Genomic DNA, 24,456 nt, shown 5'->3' on the forward strand with positions numbered 1-24,456 from the left:
ACAAAACTCTAGAAGTAGAACAAGCTACATAGAAGTTTGATAGAGTTTTGTGCTGGGTTTTACATGGCCTTGAGATAAATAGTTATGCTTCTGGCCTTCGTTTCTTCTTGTGTAAAGAAGGTAGGTAAAAACCTTACCTCATTCTAAAAATGTCTTGGGACAAGCATGTTGAGGGCAGGGAAGGCAAGGGCAGCGGCCTCAGTGACAAGGGCTCAGTCTCAAAGTGCCCAAGAGAGGTGAAAAGAGAGGCCTGGAGAGGGTAATCCAGTTTAACCATAAGTCTAGAGATCAAAAAAGTCCACAGCATCGGGACAGACCCAAAGTTAAACAGGGAAGCAAGTCATGGGACATGGGCAGGTACAGGCAGAGCTGCAATGCTGCTCAGGAAAGGACTTTCCATCTCATGGTTAACTTATTACAAACAGGAAAGGGAGGGAGGTTTTACAAATGGCTATCAGTAAGTGAAATTAGACCCAAAGTGTTTTTCAGGATGCATTCTGTGACTTAGTGTTTCACAGGTCAGATGTGAAAGGTTAATGAGAAGGGTCAGTATACTCCTACAGCTTGTCTGACGTATGTAGGTGATAACCTGGCAAATGTTACAGCTGATGAACAGAAACAGATGTATTTAAAAATGACCTGTGTTAATCTTTAAAAGTTGCCAGTCTGACACTGAACTGTGCTTTGGTTTAAGGATAGAAAATTTATTTCTGGTTTTGTGCCAATGATTTAGTCGTTGAAGAATGGGTTTACATAAGCAAGAACAAAAGGAGAAACTGAGCAGAATTCCTTAAACCCACCAGATGTGCAGAGTTTTGTAGGATTATGGTGTTATTATTGCAGAACGTGGGATGGTAGATTTGCCAATGTTGCAAAACATGCGTAAGTTGTAGAGGAAAAGGAAACTATTTCAGTCATCAGTAGAAATGTGATTTAGCAAGTTCAGAGCTGAAAGGCCCAGTGCAAATGTTCCTCTAGTATTTCTGTTTCAAAACCTTTGCATATTAAATACAGATGCTAGAGCATGCACTTTGGGGCAATATTGACACAAGAACATAAAAATCTTTAAGGGATGGTTACTGAGGGGTCTTAAGACAGAGTTTAAATTATTGCAACACTCAAAAAGAATGCCTGGCAGTCATTAAAGCTAGACAATATTTTCGACACTGGTACGGGAAGATGTTTATGGTCAGGACAGATCATATGTCCCTGAAATGTCTCAATAGATCCTGAGAAGGCTGCCAGGTGTTTGTAAAAACTGTAACACTAACATTTTGCAATTACAGCTGCTTTGTTTTGTGCCTTATTTTGTTGGCTCTCGTGCGGGACTAATTGGGAAGGCGATTAATGGTTTCTGAAGAGAATGAGGATTCTGAGGAGACAAGCCATCTTTTCTTTTGGCACAAGTAAAAACAGTCCTGGTTCATCCAGGTGAGGATTGTCTGTAGTAACCAACAGCTTCTCAAAGGGGGAGTTACATCTGAAAGGATGCGATGGAAAGATTATTTGGCGAGTGCAACCACATTAGAAATTGGATCTTTTCAGAGTATCATAGTAAAAAACCCTCTGCTTAGAACAAGAAAGCACTGAGTGTAAACATGAAGTTGTAGAGGATGTGGGAAGAAATGAATGGATCATTGGCTCAGATGTTGGTTCTAGGCAGTTCTGTGAGTCATGGACTCAGTGTGAGAGATCTGTTGAGAAGGACCTGGGCTGACCACTTGCCTGATGCAGCCCATGGAGGCTCATGAAGTGTTTCATGTGCATGGAGCTGGATAAGATCCTTGGCCAGATGGTGTCTGCTCTCATGGGCAGGATTAAGGGTTTACATCTCTCTTTCTCAAGCTTACATCCCTATAGGATACATGTACTATCATGTCTGTGTTGTCTCTTCCTGCCTGGGTTGTGCTGAGGCAACCTGCTGATGAGGAGGATAACATGGATAACAGACAGGCATTTGAACTGTTCAGAGAAGGCAGTGGCTCTGTGGAGACAGGGGGCCATATCATCTCTTTAATGTAAATTGCTACAGTTGCATCTTAGGACTAACAGAGAAAACAGCCTGGGTTTCTAAATAAACCCAGGAGGCAGTTTTATACTGAGGTAACGTTCTTTCCTTTGACAGGTATTTTGCTTTAACATGTTACTACATTTCTAATTTCAAATGATACAAGGAAGCCTGGCCATGAGAAGTGTTGACAGTGTAATTTGATTTTATTTGTATTGTTGGCACTTCATGTGTGGGACATTCTTTCCTGGTTTATTTTTTAAATGAGAAACATTCCATCAGATTGTGAAAAGAACATTTTCTGTTGCCCAATGCATAAGCAAAAAAATCTAATTGACCAAAACCCCAACATTATGAAGAACAGAAAAATAAAACAAGTTAAACAATAATACTTGACTTCTATGTATAACGCATTGTCTTCAAAAATCTGAGTCGTTTCCATCCATATAAACAAGTTATATAGTAGTAACAAAGTGCATGAAGCAAATTGCTAAATTTAACTAAGGTATTAAAATAAAAAGTACTTTAAAACAATACTTTAACACAGTTTCTTGCCATGATTCCATCATGCATCAACACAGAGCAGATCCTGAGGCAACCTGTGCCTTTGACAGTCTTTCTGTATTATTATGTAAATAAATGGAAGTAATGATCAAACTCGCAAGAGGGTGAAAAACATCAAGACAAACCATCTATTTATAACAGAGTTGTACTTAAAAAAAATAAAAATCAAAGTGCACTGCTGGTACATCTCATTTGGGCCTATCTGGTATGTGTATAACAGAGGGGTGTAATCCAGTCTCCAGAGGTTTCAACGCTTTGTTTAAGCACCAAGGGAATACAGAACGGTGGCTGTTCTGTTAGTAGCACTACTATGACTAGCATGACAAAAATTGTACCAGAATATATACGTAAACATCTTTTGTATACTGAGGAGGCAAACACTCTTAAATTATCTGATGTGTACAGTACTGGTACTTAATGTTTTGGTGCCAGTACCAGACTGGTCCAGTAATTAGCATTCAGATCTATTTCTAATTACAGATAAGGCATATAACAAAAAAGTAAATATTTGGTTATTAATATCTCATAGGGCTCAGCAACCCAACCAGTCAGAACTTATCTTGCCAATTTTAACAATCTTCAAACTCTTGTCTTCCATTTGTAGATAGTACTGATCTTTGAAAAAGTAGGTGTATCCTGTGAAGATAAATAAAAAGGCATGATCAGATTATGGATTCTTGATCAAAGCTTTTTTATCTGTGTGATTTCATGAATCTCAATGAACTGGAAGACTTATTTCTCAAAATATTTGCATGTAATTGTATTTGTATGATTAAAGAAAGATATATTTTTAATCTACATTAAAATTCCCCTCCTGTAGAAGAGAGGTCTTGTTAAATGGAGCCTTAGTCAAGTTACTACTTTGTGAGCCAGAATTTTCTTGGAGAAAATGTTTGTTGGCAAAATAAATGTTGAAAATGTGATTGAGCAGAGACTCGTGATACCAGTGGTGCTTTCAGACATTTATGCATATCTGTGCAGAATATAAGGCCCCTTAAAACCAGGGCCAGGCTCTCAGCTGCAGTTGATAGGAAGTTAAAAACATTACAAAATAAAACCCAGTCATGCCTGTGACCAAGGTGGTTATATACTGAGTTCTGACTGTGCTAGAACAAGGTAGTGCTCAGATGGTGCTGTGACTGTGTGCTGGTATGGAGCTATCAAGGAATTGGGAAATTTCCAAGCCATAGGGAATGGCTTGGTTGTGCTTTCTGGTGTTAGGACATCCTGTGCATCAGGCTCAATTTGGCTCCTACTCATGGACCACAAGAAATTAAGGTCTTCAATAAGTTTCACAGCAGACAAATAAGAGAGCTCGTTAGTGACTTAAATCCAAATCACAGCTTACCACTGTCAGCAAGACCCAGGACAGCATCGAGGTTATCTGGAACACCATTCCATGAGTCAGCAATGAACTTAGGGGATGCAAGCTCCATTTTCTTCTTTTCTTCATTGTACCTGAGGGAAATTATGTCTCTACATTACAAATCTGTGTTTAATGTTAAAATGCAACACAATTTTTCAGGGAGTCCTCAGCAACTATGGCTCTATAAAACAATCAAACAGAAATATAACATCTGAGATTGCAACATTGATTCTATTTCTTTGTAATTATTCCTGGCTCCTTTTTAAAACCCTGTGAAATTTTACATCTTTCCTTTAAAAATGCAATTCTTGCTGAATTGAAAAGAAACTTTTTAAGGAAATTTTTTTCAAAAATGTAATTTGAAAATTCCAAACATAATTCTAGCAAAGGTAGCTTTTCAGACAGCAGTCAACATCTAAAGATAGCAGATTTTAATGTGAAATAACTGTTTTTAAAATTTTATTTGAAATATGCTCGTAGTCCATACAACTGATAGATTGCTATTAAATTACTAATTACTTTCCCTAACATTCCATTGAAATCCCCTGTTATTTTCACATAGTCTCTCTCTTGATGATGATCGACACACAAACACAAAGTTAAAAATTTATGCTTTTCTTGAGGGGGACACACAGCCTCAAATCCACATTGGCTTTTGCAATGTATGTTTTAAAGGAAAAAACCCTCAGCTGATGTAAATCCTCGTCAGTCCATGGCAGTGAGATGTAACTTGCCATGTGAGGGGGTCTGTCTGTACCCACATCTGCAGATGATCAGTTGTTTCCTGCAGTGCCTGTGCTTTCCACTGCAGAATGCACAGATGGCTTTGGGCAAAGCCAGTTTTACACTACCCCTAAAAAGTAATCCAGGACTTTCCCTTTCATGTGTAGGGAGTAAATGTCCCAGGCATGCAAGACCATTGACAGGGAAGGTGGAAGGAGCAGGGCTGTTGCCTGGTTTCCCCATGTTTCTGGTTCTTAGGTGGGTCAGTGCTAAGCAAGAGTGGAGTTGTCCTGAGGAGCTGTGGTGTGGGATATAGTTTGGACCAAGCTTCCAGTGCATGTGAGGCCTCAGTCACCCCAGGAACACCTCTTCAGGAGCAGTGGTCTTCAGACAGATCATCTTTGACTAGTACTGCAGGGAGGGAAGCACTTGTGTTCCCGATTTCTATTTATCCATGACTGTGGGTATCTCAAGTTACCTTTCCCTCGCTGCTGTATGGAACTACTTGGATTACATCCAAAGTTACACCAGTACAACTGAGCAGTAGATGGCCAAGATCAATTTAAGTTATTAATTTACATTCCTCACCATTTTATTCCGTGGATGTTTAAAGAAAATCTAGTACCTTGCTGGGTAGTTTTAAAACTTCATCTGTGGAATCTGAGCCAGCTCCTCTTCCCACCCCCCCTCCCCCCCAAAAACTTTGCTATGCTTAGCAGTCTTGTTATAATAACACTAAAATAGCTTGTGGCTGGAATGAGAGAGAGAGAAGGCTTCCAAAAAATCCATTTAAAGTAAGTGTGATAATGGCACAGGAAGGGCTATGGTACGTAACTATTTTGATTCCATGTGACAGAGTCCTTGTATAAAATGTAACAACCACATACTTAAGGGTTAGAGTGTCTGTTAAACAGAGATGCATTTTTTCCCTGAAATATTTTCAACTGCTTGCTTTCTTCTTTACACAGATAGAAATCACTTATTTTGATTCCTTAACAATAAATTACGCATTCTGCAGCGACTGCAACGTATAAGGTACCAAGATAGAAATACTGCCTGTGATTAGAGTGATGAATTACTTGGAGGCCTTGCAGTACAGTTAATCAAAACAATAGCTTGCACAGAGGAGACCAGCAGCTTTGCTAACTCATAGTCTGTAGGTTTTAGCAGGAGCCTGAAGTGTTGTAAATGGCTGTATTAGTAATGCTTGCAAATGCTTAAATGATCTCTACAATACAACAATAAAAAATTAATATGTTCTTTAGCTTTTAAGTTCTTTTTTTTTTTTCTTTAGATAAAGGAGAAGATTACTGTCCTCAAAGTAATTGAAAGTTATGATCAAGTGGCAATTGTGAAAGGGTATTTTATTTACTTACAGGAATCCACAGCCATTAGGATATAATGAAGACAGTCATTCAGTTTGATCATAACATGAAATTATTGTTCACATAAAATGGACTCAATTATACTGAGACCTCCTCTGATATTTTAGATGGAGCATCTCTCAGAAGGAACTCTTATAGCTTGGGGAATCTTTTAGGTTTCTGGTGGTTGTTTCTGACGTTTAACTTGCTTCTCAATTGTCAGTTAATGAATGGGTCCACTTTCAGCTTGTTGTGTAATGTCTGCATTCCTGAAGTAAAGTCCTGTTCCTGGAACAGGCCTCTGACAGTGACCGCAGGGTTAGTGTCTCTCTTTTGTTCTCATGCCATTTTGATAGTCAGCATGGAGGTAACTCACAAAGTTCCTCAGAGCACCAAAGTGCCTCTGCTTTTTAAGGTGATCTTTTGTGCCAGATCTCTCTGCCAATTATGATAATGAGATTCTATTAAATACAATTATACAATTAGTAGACTCTCCAGGTGTAACTGTAGGATACTTTCCTACCACAGTAATAGCCTTGAGACATTTTAAGGACATTCTTTCTTAATCTAAGAAGATAAGAGTGTGGTAGCAGGTCACCTGAGTTTCACAGGAAACATGAAAAGGATTTAGAGACTGTCAAGATGAATTTAAGTTAAAATTTTTCTCAAAGTACTAACAGATACACTTGTGGTTTGTTCAGATTCCCCCTGTGCCAAATATATTAGTAGAGCAAAGGTGTGAGTGACTGGTGGATCAGCTGCTGAAAGGATTTACAGTCAGCCCCAGCATGCTTTGCTAGTCACACTGCTGTTTCTTTTCAATACAGTGCCTCCAAGCCTGCTGGCTTACTGAAAGAATTTCAAAGGCAATCTGGTCAGTCTTTGGATTCAAGTGATTGGAGATCAGTGCATTTTTAAGAAACTCCTTTTAGAGTCTTCTCCCAGCATTTGTTAACTGACAGGAAGGACAGCTTGCCCCTCTTAAGAGGCTGAGATCAGCATGGAGCAGTTGCTGGTACCTGGGGGCAGAGGGATGGGTTGGTAGTGGTGAGCAGCCTGACAGACAGTCCCAACTACCCTCTTCCATTGCAAGCTGTTTTCTCAAACAGTTTGCTGCTGCTGTACTGAAACCCTTTCCTGCTGTCAGCTCTGTTCTGGCAGCCCTCATTTTGTATTCTCAGAGGATGAACCCCTGTGTTTGGTCCCTGCCTCCTGACCCTCAGCGTGCATTCAGCCCTAGAGACAAAACTCTGCCAACAGCATCCTACCACCACTCACTGCATCTTACTTCCAGTATCTGTCTCCAGCAAAGATGTATGTCCTCTTGTTTCTGCCCCAGTTAAAAGCTGCATCGACTCGTTGCACATCAGGGGGCAGTCCCAGGCTGGTGAGTTTCTTTGGATAGCCCCTGTCCAAGTTGCTGGCTGAATAAACCCAGTACTCATTTCCTAAGCAGGGGAGAAAACAAAGCAAACAAACACTGTTTGTTAGTCAGTAACAGAGGTGTATTTCTTCTTTTTTTTTACTTTGCTATGTGACTTTTTATTGCACTCACTGTATTACTAGTCTTTCTAGTACTTTACCATCTGTGAAGCACTAGGTCACAATGCAGGTGTACTATGATTACAACTGGTTCTGCTACTGAAGTGTTGCTTGCCTCAGAAAAGACATCACCTCAGTGTGCTCTTGCTTCCTCCCTTCTTAGCTGACTCATCTTCGAAGCAGACACTATCTTGGTACATTGGAGTTATGCTAAAATAAATAGTTTATACTGATAACCTTTTGTATGATTAAGATGGTCTGAAACCAGGCAGAGGCACCTGAGTTTCAGATGCAGCAGCTCATGTTCACCCTCTGTTTTGCTGAGCAGTTCGATTGAGTGACTATCAGGAAGTTTTTGCTCAGAGTTGCTGTTGTCCTTTGTCATGCAACAATTTTTAATGTCTCTCCAAATATGTACTAGTGGAAGATGTAGTAGTGTTCTGTGTTCTTTACATGGAATTACAATTGACTTAGTAAATACCCTCACTGGATTCGCTGAAAGCCACAGAAAGATGAATTCATGAAAGGACATTTCTTTGATTCTGTGCTAGTGGGAAATAAATAAGTGAAGTATTAATATGAGAAAAGTGTAAAGAGTAGCATTTGAGATCCTCAGAAGTTATTATTTCACCATTCAGGAGTAAAGGGTAGGTGTCACTAATAAGTATTTTAAGATAGTTGTATTATTTTCAAACCAATCTTTGTTTTTTGTTAGTTCTTATTTATTTTTTAAAAAAACAGTTTAGTTATGTTTGCCTGTAACTTATAAAGAAAGGGAGAGGTTTAGATGGAATAACGTTAAACACAATATATGCAATATTTAAAGTGTTTTGGCTTGCCTGAAATAAAAAATTTTTAAGATTTTTTTTTTTTCTCCTCCTTGTAAACTAAAGCAAATGGTCTCTGAGACATGTGGAATAGATTATCATTACTTTTTTCCCTCCTGTACTGAAAATGTACAGCAGCTTTAGCCATATGTTTTTTACATGATTGGAGATGTTTAGTCATGTTTTTAGTGGATACTGGAGCCCATTTTTTGCTGGCTCAGTTTTTCATGTTGAAAACAGGCTCAGAGCTCTGCTCATTTGGCCACTCCAGCTGAACCATATGTGTGACATGCAACAGAGCTGTGCTTCCTGTTCTCCTTCTCTCCCATGGAGGCAGCTCACACGGCCACCTGTATCCTCTGCCTGATGAGCCACCAAGGAAGATGCTTGGAAGCCAGAGTGGAAGTCAGTTTTTGGCAAAAGAGGAGGAGACAAGGAAATGCACGAGGAGAAAAAATGTAGTCTTCTCAGGCAACATATGCAGAGACAATAGCTTAAAATGGAAGGAAAGGGCAGAAGAACAGAGCAGTGACTGATGAAACAGAGCTCCCACTGTTGTTGTTGCTTTTCTTTTTAAATAATGACTCTTGTTTAGTCTTGCTTACTGTTGAATGTCTCTTCCTAGGTGCTTATAGCTCCCCTTCTGTTGTACTGGGGGCTGAATGTTGTTCGGAGTCTTTCAGATTCAACCTTTTGTCCTAAATCCTCAGCATGAGAATATGGAGATCTGTCACCCATACCTGATGGCTCTAATGGCTCCTAGACAGACTGTTCCCTGGCCCAGAGGAAGCTGAGCTCGAATGCCACATCATGCAAATGGCTACTTACATTTTGAAACTTAAAATCAATACCTGAAAAAAATACAGCCTTCTCATCCTGAGGGGCCTCGTAGACAGCATCAATTTTCTCTGGCAAATCAGGCCAGAATGTAGCAACGAGAAGAGGACCTGTGGGTTTTCCTCGGGGGTTTACAGTCCTCCACATGAATCTGAGCAGAACAGAAAGTTGTATGAGATTTACAATGAACTAATTCACCAGCACATCTGTTTCTCATCACTTCTGGCAAAGGCCACATAAGCCTGCGTAGATACACATGTGCACACACACGTTAACAGCAACACACATTGGTGACTCTTTTCCTACAGTGACTGAAAAGTCAACACATTTATTTAGGAGTATGTTGCTTGAAGGGCTGCACCATAAGCTGCATGCTGGACTGCAGGGGAAATTGCTGCACTGATTGCCTTGGGCTTCCTGTTGCTTTCTGCATCAGAGCAACATTTATCCTGTGTTTTGAGTATACAAATAAACTCATTTAACACGGCATTTAAACTGTTGGAGCTCTCCTGCTGCTGTGTCTGGAGCAGAGGGATGAATGTTTGACAAAAGCAGAGTTTTGTATTCCATGAATTGCTCTTGCAATTACTATTGTAGTGACTAAAAGTTCAAATCTAATAGCAGTATATCATACTGCTGGGAAGTGAGTTTGGCTATAAAAGAAACTGCTGGCACTAAAAGTGTTCATTAGAGAAATGCAGAGGGTAATTTATTGGCTATTTTATGTATAAGTAGGATCATCATTTGATTTAAGCTTTAAAAAGCTCTAATTATCTCTACATGGCACAGCTTTGTGCTGAGGACTTTTGGTATTAAAAATGGCACTGCTATTTCCTCCTTCATAGAATGAACGAATTTTTCCCCAACAGAACAAAAGTTTTGACATGGTCATAAAATGAAAAATCAGCAGGCTTGGTGGAATGCACCAAGCTGTTAAATTCTGAGGTCAAACAGCTTTTACCAGCAATATGTTTCTGAAGCTCAAGGTGCTACTGGCGTCTTATTTTTTGCAGAGTATAAATTGTCATTACCCATTCCTGCCTAGAATAATTATACCTTTGAGAAACCCAAGATCTGAAATTGAATTTTAGTTTTGCCTGGAACTCAGAGGAGCAGTCCTAAATTCATTTAATAAATTGCTGTATTTTTATCAACAGAAGTTTAACTGCAAACATAGGTAGCTAGGACAAATAAAATATTTTGAAATGCATTTGCAAGTGTGATCAGTTGCTGTATGCTGAATTACAGTGTTTGTTATGAGGAACAGTACAACTGGCAAGTGCATTGTTTCTTTTCTCTTAATTAAAATTATGTATTAATTTAACCTGAGGTATGGTACTAATAATTAAGATAGTAATATGTTAATGTACTCCCATTTTGCATACAGAGATGTATTTTTAACATGTGCAAAAATATCTCTGAGCATGATTCATTATAATTTTCATTTACAAAAAAGAGGCAAAGAATAAGTCATATTGCTAATTTCTCTTTCCCTTGACAGTGTCTAAACACATATGTAATGCTGTAAAAGGTAAAACCATTTGTGTCATGAATCTCTTTTTAGACAGAAAAGCAGATCCAATACGATATGGAATGGAAATTCATATCGAAAATCTTTCTAACGTTGCATTCATGAAAGTAGCTCCTTTAAAAATCCAAGTTACAGAATTCTAAGTCAAATTTGGCCCTGATTTATGGCTGAATCAGCTCTAATAATTGCTATCTGCATGAATTCCAAACTTTTCAGAGCCAATGGAGACTTGAACACCAGGTTTTTAATAAACCACACATTTCAAGGGTCTTGTTAAAATATTGAGGTTTTCTTGTGGAATGGGAAACTTCGTCAAAGCTGAATTTTATTTTGTTTTTGAATGAAGTAGGAGGTATTTTTATTTCTACTCATTGAGGAAATGATAAAATAAATTATAAAATAAATTTGGCTTTCTCGTTTCACTTTGAACATGATAAAATGTTTTTTACTCCTCTATATTAAATTTTAATACTACATTTATAGACAGATTTATTAATTTTGTCACATTAGGTATTTCACATCATACTTTTACATAACCAACATTTGCCATTATTATTATTATTGCATGCAGTTATCTAAAGGGCCTAAATCAGCACATCTTCTTTAAGGTGTTGGTAAACTTCAGAAGTTTGAATTTTTTTCGGTCTCAGAACAAAACCATCTGTGTAAATGCTGTTCTCCAGCATTTTGTGCCCAGTGGAAAAGCTCAGCTCTTCTCTACATCCAACAGCATCTTCAGTAATGCAATAATTTCATTTCCTTGATTTGAGGAGGGAGGGGAAACACTTTTTTTGAAAAAATTAATCATACCTGACCTCCTTTTTGCTATTTGCTCTCTTTGCCTGTACCATGTGACAGTTGGATTCTGTGCTTATTTTCATGAATCATAAAAGTCACACGACACATGATAGACTTTTGTTTCTTGAATTCCAAAAGTGAGTCATAATGCTGTTTGCCTGATACTTGGAAAGCTGCAAGACTGATAGGCAAAGCCATTCCAGAGCAAAACAATTCGATAATTGTCTGCTTTTGCTGCATGTTAGATAAAGCCTGAGCCAGTCTGAACAGATTGTTTTGGTATTTGCATACTTCTTAGACCAACTGTATCTAAATGCAAAATACTTCTGTTTTGTTGGGACTATTTAGAATACTGGATCACTTTGCTGATTTAGGAATAGATTGTACATTGTTCCTCTGCGCGACTACCAGTTCACAAAAGCAGAAGCAAGGTGGAAGTCTGGCAGAAAACCAAGGCCCACGAGTGAGAAGAAGAGGAGAATGGGATGGGAATACTGGGAATACTGTGGAACTTGAAAGGGGTTTTACTGCTGTGAGAATGACTTTGCTTTGAAGGCACTGAGCTGAGGTGAATACTCTGATGCTCTTGGATGGCTGTGTTAGCAAACATGGACACCAGTTTTGACAGACTTGTTGGGCTGGGGTCGTGGGGCTCTTGGTGGAAGGGCCAAGTGCAGCTTTCTGTGGGGCTGATCTCTTGGTACTCTGGGGCCATTTTGTGGCCAAAAAAGGGCTGATCCCTGATAGGGATCACTGGAATCTTAGCCTGCTGCTGACATGGCCAAGAAGAAGAGTTTGAAAGGTATCAGAGGTGTCTCTATAGCCAGATCGAATGAACCCTTTTTGCCCCAAGCAGCTGTTGTACAAATGGAACTATTATGTTCTTCCAGTCAGAAGCTTTAAATCCTATTTCTGCATTGCTAAAATACAAAGCCTGTGAAAAAGATTAAGTCAAACTTCAAATGCAAAGTGCCATTAGTCTGGATATCACAGAGATTGGGTCTAGAAGCAAATGCACTGAAGGAATTACTGTATACCATAGCCTGTAAAATTACCCAAGTGACCATGACTTTTTGTTAGAAAATTCTGGTGAATAGAGCTAAACCATGCAGCATAGTAATTAATTTTTCATATCTTCTAGCTGAAAATTTCAATGGGACTCAGGTATATCACCAGGAAATAGAAATAAGTGTTAAATTGCTGTTTTGTGAGGCAGACTTGTTTGTTGGTTCTTGCTTCCTTTTAAATTTCCACTGACATCTGGCAAGGAGCAATGAACAGGTGAGTTGCAATATTTCCCTCGACTTCAGATGCTCTGTATGTTTTCATATGACAGGAGGCAGTGTTTGATTTAGGCAAGCTCGGTGAATGTATGTGGGCTCAAATCTTCAATGGTGTTGGGAGAGTGTTCGGCGTAACTGAGCATAAATGATTTCAAATTGGGCATTGATTTATGGCAGGGAAAAAGGAGCTTTAGTGTCTCTCACCATGGTGCTGCCAAGTCCCATACTCCTTAGGAGATGCTCTTCATTGCTGAGCAGCTGGGTAATACAGGCCCTGGCAAAAGCAGTGGGAGCTGCAGCTGTGCAGCCACCACGTTTTATCAGGAATGTCTCTGCTTTTGCATCAAAAATGTCTTTGGTATCTTCAGTCTTGGAGGCTGTGCACACACAGAGCCTGTCTCAATCACCAGTGTCCTGGATGTGTTATTACAGCAGCCATGAGTCGTGTAACACTATCATTTAATGATTTTGGACTCAACCTGAATTAAAAACAAATCAAGAACAAAACTTCGCTCATGGATTTCCATTTTTTTTTCTTTATGAATGTGGGAAAGGAACAGATCCTTTTTGGACCAGCCTGTCATAATGAAAGTTATGCTAAAACCCAAGATTTGCTAAAACAGTTTCTCCATTGTAAAAGAGTCATTTGAGAATATTACCACTAGCTTTGGGTGAACTACTTTTTTTTAGGAGTATTTTTAGAAGTTGAGATTGGAAATTTTTCTGTAATCAGATATGAAACCTCTGTCCAGAGTACAAACTGTATGAAATGAAATCAGAAATAATAATGCATCCAGAGCTCTACTCCCCTGAAAATGATGGGATTTCCATTGCTGAATTACAATCCATTTCGAAGTTTGCATGTGTCTCACAACTACTTCACTGTAGCAAGTCACATGTGACTTCACAGGCCGGTAGAGCTGACACCAGGGTTAATTTTTGCTCTCCAATTTGTAAAATTGGGCAGAAAAGGAGAGAATGGGTCTTTTTTTTCTTGTGGTTTTCTTTTGTTTGTTTTTTTTGGGTTTTTTTTGAGGTTTGTGGCATTTCCTTGTCCTGATTTTAACTAGAACTATCACCAGCCCAGTTGTCGTAAGATTTTGATGTGCACAGTCCCAGTGTAAGGCAGAAACCAGAAATTAAAAGTGTCACAAAACTGCCTAAAATAATGACTGAAGTTGAAAATTCCAGACTCTCAAATAAGTTTGAGAGTATCTCTAAGAAAAGGTGAATTTGTGACATAATTATCTCACCTATGAGGTGACAGGAACCTCATGCAGATCAGCAACAGGGAGTTCGAGGTCCTGTACCTGGGGAGGAGCAAACCCAGTACACACTGGGGGCCAACAGGCTGGAAAGCAGCTTTGTGAAAATGAACCTAGAGATCCTGGTCAAAACCAAGTTGACCCTGAGCCAGCAGTGTACCCTTGTGGCAAAGAAGGTGGAATAATTTACCCATAAAACCAGAATTTGCCATCTACTTCCCTTAGGAGTTGGTTAGGACACTTTGCCATCTCTGAACACACAAAACAAAGAGCAGATATTGTATCCAATAACAAATTTCTAGATTTTGATGAATATGTCTCACAGAGTCCTTCACTTGAAACCCCATTGGTAAGCAATTTATCTCACTTACCTGTCTTTGAAGAAAAATATTTCTCCTCTAATTTGTGCGACTCCATCAAATACAATGTCGTGCTTGCAGAGCTCTGGAGTGACAGGTCCAAGGGTTGGACGTGGGCCTGGTCCTGGGCCTGGCCCTGGCCCGGGTTCAACATCAGGTGACACTTCTGTGGTGGTGGACAGAGATATTCTGTTACACTGAGATAGTGCTGCATCAAGAACACAAGCTACCGTGATTTCTAGAAGGGGAATCATTTGGAGGCAGTGCTTGAAGGAGAAAAACTTATAACAAAATCTTTTCAGAAGGAGGGTGGTTGAGTAGAGCTGAGGAAGCCTTGGCTTCCAGTCCTGCGTTAATCTGCTGCGTGGCCTCGTTGGAGACATTGTGCCTGTGTGTGTCTGTGCTGAGCTGCCTGTTCAACCTGAGAGATATTCAGAAGTGACTATACTGGGTTCAGAAGTTAACATTACAATTTTTGTTTTACTGGCTTCTAAAAGGAAGAGAAACGCATTTCAAAGTCCTTCTGCTCAGAATTATCAGCAACTCTGCTGAGAGAGTAGTCAAAGAGGATTTTTCTTTTTTTAAGGAAGTGCCAATATTTCCCTAGTTACAAAGTTGAATTTTGAGCCATTAGCATGATCTTTCTGCCCTCACCAGTAATCAGAATGTGTTTTTCAGAGCACGAACTTTTCCATCTGGTTTATTTTGTTTTATTATTTGGCTTCTGCTATATTGCCATATGACTCTTAGACATCAGGTTGGCTTACTGTATGAAAAAAATGGAGTGTAGATGATTTGTGATAATACTAATAAGGGGAGAAAACAAATATATTTTTTAAATTATTGGTTTATATAGAAAGCAGTTTGTAAAGGGTTATATCAGTTATAAAGAAGAAAGAAAGATAGTTTTGTCTCAGGTCTTGAATTATGCCTTGAGACAACTGGTTTAAATTCTGAACTCTTATCGAAGATACACGGCATGAGCTTAGAAAACTCACTTAACCTTGCCCATGTCTCAATTCCCATTCCTAATTAAAGCAGCTAAGAACAAGGAGAAATGAAGATTCAAATCGTATTTTTGTGTCATGTGATAATCATTTTGGTATACTCTTATTAAAATTTCCAAAGTGTTGAATACTGTAGAATATAGTTCCTGTTAGGAAGATCTCTCAGTAGAAAAATGAAAAACACAGAAAGAGAAAGACTATATAGAAATGACTGTAGTATACTTGTGCCTCTGCAAGGGGGAAAATATATACATGCAAGGAATTTTAATCATAATAATACTTATGCATTTTACTAACACTATTGGTGGAGAAAATAACAAATTTTAAAGATGTAGCAATGTAAAAATACTTAAATCCACTTTTTATTCAGGAGCTTGCCAAATACATTTACATTGAAGTTTCAGCTCCCACAAACTTTCTGCACATTATTGTGATGGTACAGCTTGAATTGTTGCAGGAAGATAACATGAACTGCTTCCAAGCTGGGACACAGGAAACAATGTCCTTCCCCTCCTACCAGGAGTTGCTGTCTGGGAAGCTCAGGGTGTTATGGAAAGTAACATCCAACCCCAACCACATCAGGTGTTTCACGCTAGAGACAAACATGGCATTTCAGTGACCCAGTAAAGGTACTAGAAATTTTCATATAAAGGTTGGGTTATGGGGCATTTTGGAGCTCCTTCTCATTCAGTAAATTTAGTGAGCCCCCATCCTTAAATTATGATATTTGATTGAAGTAGAAGCCCTGCTATTAACATGAAAAAAGCAGGGAGAAAGGAACAGAGGGTGTTTCTGGCATTGATGGGTTTGTGCAGTTTGCAATTTACTGCAAGTTCTGAGTCCCAAATTTCAACCTGTGCTGCATGCTTTTCTGATGAGTTCTGCTGATGAGGGAGGACTTTACCATATAGTTCCTGGATCCCTTTAATATCATCCTGGGAAAGTCGAAAGTTCTTGGTGTAGGTGTAGATAGGGGCCATAAGAGCTCCTGGATCCTCAGAGTGCTCTAATCCCATGGCATGGCCAAATTCATGGGCAGCAACCAAGAAGAGACTGTACCCTGAATAACACAGTAAGATAATGTTAGCTGTTTTCCTGTAAATAGAATTGTGCCACACAGGTTGTTCACAGTCTTACAATTTTACTTTCCTCATTGCCCATTAAAAAAAATCTCTCAATAGTAAACACAATAATTAGCATTTACAGCCTGCAATGGTGAATGTCACACATATTGCCAGTAATGACATTTCATTGGAGAGATTCTAAAACCTCTTTTGTAGAAGATGTTTGCTGCTTTCTCCCATGCAAGTGACTCTGACTGCAGTCTTAATACTTCTATGAAAAAAAGGAAGTGTAGCAAATAACATCAAACATCCTTTTTAAGCACAGAAAAATTAAACTTGGAATCTAAATATCAAATCTTCCTTTTCACCATGAAATGGCTTGTAAGTGATAAAAAGATGTGTAAGTCTGAATCAGTACTGGTGTACCAAATATTGTTAGGTTAAAAATCATAAAATGATCTTTTATTAATTATGCCCAAACGGTACCTGAAATTTGGCATTTTTTTTCTTCCTGAAAGAAAAACCTGAATCTTACATTTATTTGTAAATGTGAAAAAAGCCTTTTGCGACACTTAATTTTGCCCATGTTAGAAATAAGGACAAATATTAACCAAAATAATTTTAAACACCCTTATTCACCATATGAACTTTATAGTGTCTCACTTTTTAAACATGTTTTTCATCCTTGGTGGTATCAGTCACAAATTTATTGGCTTTTTTTACATTTAGCATTTGTTCTTATTTTGGCCAATATCAGTGTACTGCATACTAGTGAAGTAGTATAGTACTTGTGGCTTTTAGCTTTGGAGGGGAAAACTGTTGGGGAGAAAAACATCAATTTATTTGTTTATTTGGTTGGTTTACATTTTGGAAGGATACTTCATCATTATAACCTTAGGAAATCTGTTTACTTCATGCGGATGAGCTCTGGGACTGGCTCTTTAGCTGTAGTCTCACATTTAAACGCAGGGATTTGTCTCGGATTTTGGGCTGGGGAGGAGGTGTGATGCCACCACTGCGGTCACTGCTCAGTTGCTGTTTGTTGCTCTGACAAACCGCGTTACCTTGATCCGGACAAAAGCCCCACTTGCGGTCGTCGTCGTAGCTGCTGGTGGACGCGCACCAGAGCTTGCCATCGTTGCGCCCTGCACTCGTACAGGAATCATATTTATTCCCAAGGAAGATGAAGGGGAATACACAAGGAGCTCCCTCTGAATTTCCACCAACTGTTGACATGGCTGTGGAAAATGAGGGGGAAATGCAGTGAGAAGGGGGATCCCTTTTTCGCCGTCTCCTACACTGCACACCGAAACCAGAAAGCGAGGAGAAAAACTGCAGTCTTTTAAAGAATATGAAGAGCGAGATTAAAAGTAATATTTGAAAACTGTCTGACAGAGAATAAAAGAGTCTAAGTATTGCCATTGCTAGCCAATAGTTTTGGTTGGGAGTAAGAGTGAGCCCCAGACTCACGTTCACAGCTCTGAGACAGCAGCAGTTAACAGTGTTTTGTGGAAGGTGATTGCCTGGCAGGTATCTTTTGGTGGTCTTTCCTGGGGATATTTTAAAACTGTCTCAAATAGATGGAAGGTAGGATTAGTGTCAGAAAGGTTAAAGAACTGTTGAGTATCCACCTGGCTAGTGGGTGTCCCACTGAACCTTTTTATACCCTGACAGCAGGGTGCATTTTAAACCCATATGATTTTAAAACATTTTCTAAAGAAAAGAATATATTAAATGTGAATAACTTTTTTTTTAAACAAGTTTTTCTAGAGGTAAGAGGGTGTAATTTTATGTAAATAACGGTTTAAAGTAGGTATCATGAAGAGGATATGAAAAGAATATAAAACTATTTAAAATTCATTTACACAACTACCTGGCAATTACATTTCCTTTCAAATTATGGTCTATATTCTGGGAAGATTCATGAGAGCAATACAGAGACAAAGCTGGTTGTGACCCTAATTATTTAATAGTATTTATTTATCATTCATTATTACTTATTAGTAAGCCATAAATTAAAAAAAAAATAAAATCACAGTTACCTCAAGCAATAACCTTTTATGCTGAAAAAAAGCAGCTTAAACTAAGTGTATTTCTTGGTTTCAGTGATAGAGACTGTTACCTAGGATTTTGAATACATTGATTCCAGATATACTGGTTCTTTTGTCTGTTGAACAATCCTTTAGAATTTTCTCTTTCTAACTGTGCAGCAAGTTATAATGAAATTGATCCTTTCTTTTATTATGATTTTAATCATCTGATATGTAAAATTGAAGTGCTACACCTGGTTATCAAAAGTAACAGGAAGCCAAATACCAGTTCATCAAGTCTCTCCTGAAAATGGTTAGGCCATTTTCAAAAGATTCCAAAAAATCAAAAAGCAGGATGCATATAGATTGGAATGGATCTTCAGGGGGCTACAGGGTGACTGTAGCTTCTCCTTGACTCTGTTAAAAGCCAGAGACTTTAGAACTGCCATAACTAACTTAGACAGTCTCAGTGCTTGTGGCTCTAATCTGTATCCTAAAATTGAACACCTGCCAAGCATTACAAGGCTATAAATTATTTTTTAAAACTCAAAAAGTACAAAAAATTGTGAAGAAAGCTGAAATCTATTTTTGTGGCTAAATCATTTCACTTAATTCTGAATTGCTGAAAAGATCTATTAACACAAGTTTAACATACTAAACAGGATTTCTTTTTTCAAGTGTAAATGTATTAAGCTAAAATATTATTCATGCTTTCTTCTGTCACATGAGACTTCTCTTCCAGGGCCATTAACAAATTGTAATCTGCCTGTAATTATCCCACAGTGATAGCCATGTAGCCAGTTCAATGACATTTGTGTATCCCTGATAAACCTAGTGTGCTATGACATACAATGTTTACACAGATCGCTCCTGTTCCAGTGACTTCCTTGGCCACCTCTGTTGAAATCGGGTCTAACTCACCAACTTTTGTGTGCTCCAGTGAAGGTGTGCAAAATGAGACTTGTTACTTAAAGCAATGACAAATTAGACTGTGTTATGCAAGCAACATTCCTCTCACCGGTCTCTGGACAGAATCCGTACTTCTTATCCCTATCATAGTCTTCAGTGGTTCCACACCATCGATATCCATCTGTCCTGCCTTCTGTTGTGCACTGGTCATAGGATTGGCCTTGAAATTTGAAGGGAAATTTGCATGGCTGCCCATCACCATTGCCACCCATCGTAAAAAGTGCTGTAGGGAGAACAAGAGAGGAAAACGTCAACACACAAGGCTCAGCATCAACAAGGAATCACAGTGTGCCAGAGGCAATGTGTGAAGGTCTGGACAGAGATTAGACAGCCATCATATATGGTGCAGTTCACACTTAGAACCTCTATTTTACACCAACACTGAAGTGCAAGATAGATCAGGGATGTTACAGTCTCACAAGTGTAGAGAAAAGAATGACTGATTGATCTCTATAAGTGAGTTGGGAACGAAGAAAATTCTACCAAGCTGTTTGAATGTGATTTTGTGTATATCCTTTATAGCCTGCCTCATAACACAAAATTGATACTCCTTCTTAAAACAACATTTAGAAAAAGGATTCCGAGAAAATCACTCACGGTCCTTAATCCTCTGCTGACTCATTTACCTTGTGTCAAAGATGTTAGCTAGAATGGTAGACTTTGGCCAGAGTTTCTCTAAAATGCTGGCATACAGTGAAGTTGGATAATAACCTGTAGGCTCTTTGTCTAGGTTTGCATCCCATTTCTGAGAATCCCCAGAGCTGGGCACAGGCACTCAATACATGAGCAAGAGAGGACAAATAGGCTGCTCCAATAAAGCTGAACACTGGAGGCTTCTCCTGTCTTTTGCTTGGTCAGTGTTCCTGAAGGCTGTGTATTAGTCTTGTATTGTCTGTCCACATGCACAAACACAGCCCTGTGGCTCAACTCTGAGAATCAGAAATCTCTCTTGTGGATGAAGGAGTGCAGACTAAATTGACTCAAGGGTTCTGGGATCTCTTTTAGGATTTTAGTAAACTTTTTGGAATATCTAGAGGAAGACAGATAAAATCTCATTAAAAAAATGTATGTCCAAATTGAATTCCATGGAAATGCAGGTGGCTTGGAGCACCTGACACCTTGTGAATCTGCCAATGTCTTCTGGCTGCTCTATCTGTGGGAATCCTCGATGGCAGGACAGTGAGTGCCATGTGCTGGTGAGGAGAAACTGTGAAGGAAACAAACTGCTCTAGGCCTTGCACTGAACAGAGACAAAAAATCCTTCATGCAGCCGTGTGCTAATTCCCCTTGAGAGTTAAGAATATTTGAATTCCCAGTGTAAAACATGCACAATTTGGACTTTTTTTGAGGTGCCCCAAGGGCACTTTATCCCTCTCTCTCACTCCGTTAAAGCTGCAAATATGTATGTGGGAAGGCATACAGGTCAGTTCTAACTTTGCTGTTGTTGTTTTTGATGACTAATCAGCCATTACAGCCTCGGTGTCTTTGTGTAGGATTCGAGAGGGTTTACCTTTGCTTAGTCAGATACATCAGTGGGAAGTGATGTTACTTATGGGTGTGCTTCACTTAGAGTAGCAGTAACTAAAACCACCAGAGTTTCTGTGCCCTAAGGGTGACTGGGAAGGGTTCTAACAATGGGGTATTGTGACACATGGTTCATTTTGCCTTTTCCACTTAAACTAGTAACTGGCCACAGCATCAGGGACATGAACCGGCAAGTTACAGAAGTAAGTTGCAGTCCCACTAATGAGAGGGCTTGGAGTTTTGCAGTCCTGGCTCACATATGAGCTCACTGAACTTCTGATCTGCCTGAGAGAGTGCTTCTATCCTTCTGCATCCTGGGCATAGAAACAGCTGCACAAAGATCCTGTCTCTAGGCAGAGGGAACTGCAACACACACTGTGCCTCCCCGAAAGAGCAAGTGGCAAATACTTGATTTTGTCTCAGATGTTGTACTAAGTTCAAAAAGGTGCATTAACTAGGACTGTGGTGGTTGTTGTGATTGGAGAAAGACTTTATTTTTTTAATAAAGAAATTACAGAATTGGAGGGGAAAATTAAACTGAGTTGTTTAGATGACTCATTTACCACATGAGCTGCTTCCAGCTCTGGGTCTGGCAAACTCTGCATTTTAATAGCCTTTTTTTTATGTTGGTTTACATGTGGCTAAGTTGCAAAAACCATATGGAAAGTCGGTCTCTTACTGCTTTGCATGCAGCCTTTCTGAGTCACAGTCAAAATGCAGCTTTTCATTTTGCTTGAGGCAACATCATGTGATGGTAACAACAACGGTTTATTAAGTTTTCAGTCCCCCTGCCCTCCTGCCTTAACTATAAAATTGCTATAATGTAAATGAAATTTAAAGACAGAGACTGGGTCAGTTTCCCCAAAACAAAAGCCTCATTTATGTGTAAGGGGATCTTAAAGGGCCTGACTCTTGTTCTGCCTCATGGCAAGCTCAGCAATTTAAAACTTGATGAAGACACATTGATGCGAGAGCAGATTCGGACTGGGCATTACCAATCTGTGAGCTTCACTGTTAGCTCTTCCTAGAAAAATCCACCAGTTGTGATGTCAGGAAACCTCAGACTGGAAGGCTGCTAAAACCCCTGTGGCACAGATCCAAGCTGGAGGTAGTGCAGCTTCATGAGGGTTCTGCCTGGGAGAGCAGGCGGGCAGCAGCCTGTGAGAACCGTGGCTGATGTGAGGGGGGTACAGGCAGAGAACAGATTTCAGCAATGTTATGTTTTGGAGAATCAAAGTCAGGAGCCTAAACTGCTTTTAGTGTCAGTGGAGTTGAGTAAAGAGAGAGATTCGATCCCTTGATCCCATATGGCAAAGGGGAGGTTTGGCACATCTGCACAGGATTTGTGTAGTAACTTTCTGCTCTACTTTCTTCTGCTTTGACAAAGGATATTTGAATCAGTTTACAAAATTAAGGTACTGATCTGGGATTTACTTTAGAAAAGCCTGATGCAGTACCATAGCTTTAAAAATGTTTCCATGTATGCACCAGGGCTATAATGAGAAGAATTGAAACTCACTTCAGTGAGTTAAACATGACAGAAACAAAGACCAACAACTAGGAATGCTGCCCCCAACACAGACTCTGATGTAAATCCTCCTCTATCTGAATTTATTTGCTGTGGTTTAGCAAATGGTAACTTGGAATAATGAGTGAACAATGCCACTCTGGATTTAATAAGAACCATCTGTGAATAACTGTTCGTGGATCTTGCAAAACAATTACATCAGAAACAAAAGGCTGTTCCTTCTGTTCTGTTTCAGAAACCTTGACACAAGCATATCCAGGAACTTCACTTTCAGAATGAACTCTCCCTGACAGTGCTTCACTGCTTATTTATTCAGCCTTGTATGACTTTAGGATTTTACAAAGGTATAATTTAGGGTACATGAATCTCCATTTTTCCAGTTACCTATAATTTGGGCTTTGCTCTCACTGTATCTGAGTATTTGGAGTATTTTAAAGACATAAGCCAAATTTTTCTCTTTTCTGGCTGAAAGGATTAATCTGAGGGACATAAGATTTGGGGAAAGTGGGAAATGAAGGAGGTAGCAAAGTTTCAGGACAAAAAGATTGTGCAGGTAAGTGCATGTGCATACATATAGTCTGCTGAAGGAAATCATAGGCTAAACAAGCTACTTCTGAAAGTCATGCAACTAAATGATAACTTTTTTTTTTTTTTTTTTAAATAGCTGAAGTCTGTTAAAAGTTCACACTCTCGCTTGTTCATCCTCTGTGGTTGTATAAATAGCTGCCATCGTGGTATATCCCAGCTCTAGATGTGATCTATATCAGGCAGTTAGGGGGTTGGAAATTCAAGGATAATTTTTTACCACATTAGGGCTAGAAGACTGACATGTTCTACAACAGATTATCTTTGGAAACCACTAGCATCTCAATGCAGAAAATCTGTAATCTTGTGTTGGAAACTGTAGGGTCTTGCAAGTAAGCTTGAAAAAGCCCCAAAGTCTGTGAAGCAGGAGTCCACTTAGTGCTTGGCTGCAATAGGATGCTGGAGAAGTTTGGGAGACAGAGCACCTGAACTTTTTCTACCTACACATACCTCGTGCGTTCTTAGCAGACACGAGCACATTAACACACGTACATGTGTTATAATACTTGTGAGGCTTCTGGGACATGCTGGGCTGTGCTTGTGCCTTCTTGGGCTCACAAACCCCTGAAAATGTTTTGTTAGCTCTGCATCTTAAGCACCACTAATTATCTTCCAGCAATCCCCATTCTCTTTCCTTGTACGAATTGCATGTAGCCAAAACATTATAGGTAAATTTAGTACTAGTGTTTTAAATAGGATTAAAAAAATCAGGAGTCTGAAAAAAGCACCATTGCTTTCTGGTTTGTTCTCTTTCATAACTCTCTTATTATTTGTTATGACCCAGAAGTAGTAGGCAGGAGTTTTAGAGACCCTGTGGATCCATTGCTTGATATGTAAGGTAAAAGATGAAGCACTCCCTGCTAATATCTACCCAAAGCTAATAGCAGTACAAAGGGAAATAAATGAATGTGGGAAACTGCAGTTCTGGGAATGTCTGTTAATATATGTGCCAGGAACCGGCAAAGAGGAGATGGAACAAGTGGCTAAAAGCAGCTTACCTCCTCTACTCTTCTCACTGCTGATTAACCTGCTCAGTAGGCTACAGCCAATTATACTTAATTGCTTCTCTAAAGGTTTCCTGCTGTGTGATGTACAGGAGATGAAATTCACACTTGTACTAATAAAATCTCTAAAATGTTGTATCCTCGAGATGTAAAGACTCATCAAGATTTTCAAGCACAGAAAAATGTGCTCCTGTTGTTTAGCAGGAAACATATTGTCATAATTTCGTTTGAAAGATAATAAACTTGTGTATACTTTTAAAAAGTGTTGGCTACATAAA

At 39.2% G+C, this 24,456-nt stretch overlaps 1 protein-coding gene across 1 annotated transcript in view; it reads right to left on the minus strand.

Annotated features, from left to right (window-relative positions):
• Window positions 1–2,191: 2,191 nt before the first annotated feature.
• Window positions 2,192–24,456, minus strand: part of MMP2 (matrix metallopeptidase 2) — a 32,773-nt gene continuing 10,508 nt past the window's right edge. The window contains exons 6-13 of the mRNA XM_027729602.2: window positions 19,587–19,760; window positions 17,603–17,776; window positions 16,379–16,534; window positions 14,480–14,633; window positions 9,246–9,382; window positions 7,314–7,473; window positions 3,921–4,030; window positions 2,192–3,208 (exon numbers count right to left, since the gene is read on the minus strand). Of these exons, the coding sequence (XP_027585403.1) occupies window positions 3,105–3,208; window positions 3,921–4,030; window positions 7,314–7,473; window positions 9,246–9,382; window positions 14,480–14,633; window positions 16,379–16,534; window positions 17,603–17,776; window positions 19,587–19,760 (1,169 nt within the window). The 3' untranslated portion in view covers window positions 2,192–3,104. The remainder of the gene's footprint in view (window positions 3,209–3,920; window positions 4,031–7,313; window positions 7,474–9,245; window positions 9,383–14,479; window positions 14,634–16,378; window positions 16,535–17,602; window positions 17,777–19,586; window positions 19,761–24,456) is intronic.

This window comes from Pipra filicauda, unplaced genomic scaffold, assembly GCF_003945595.2.
Source record: "Pipra filicauda isolate LSUMZ 115617 unplaced genomic scaffold, ASM394559v2 scaffold189_size1545977_pilon, whole genome shotgun sequence".
Taxonomy (NCBI): Eukaryota; Metazoa; Chordata; class Aves; order Passeriformes; family Pipridae; genus Pipra; species Pipra filicauda.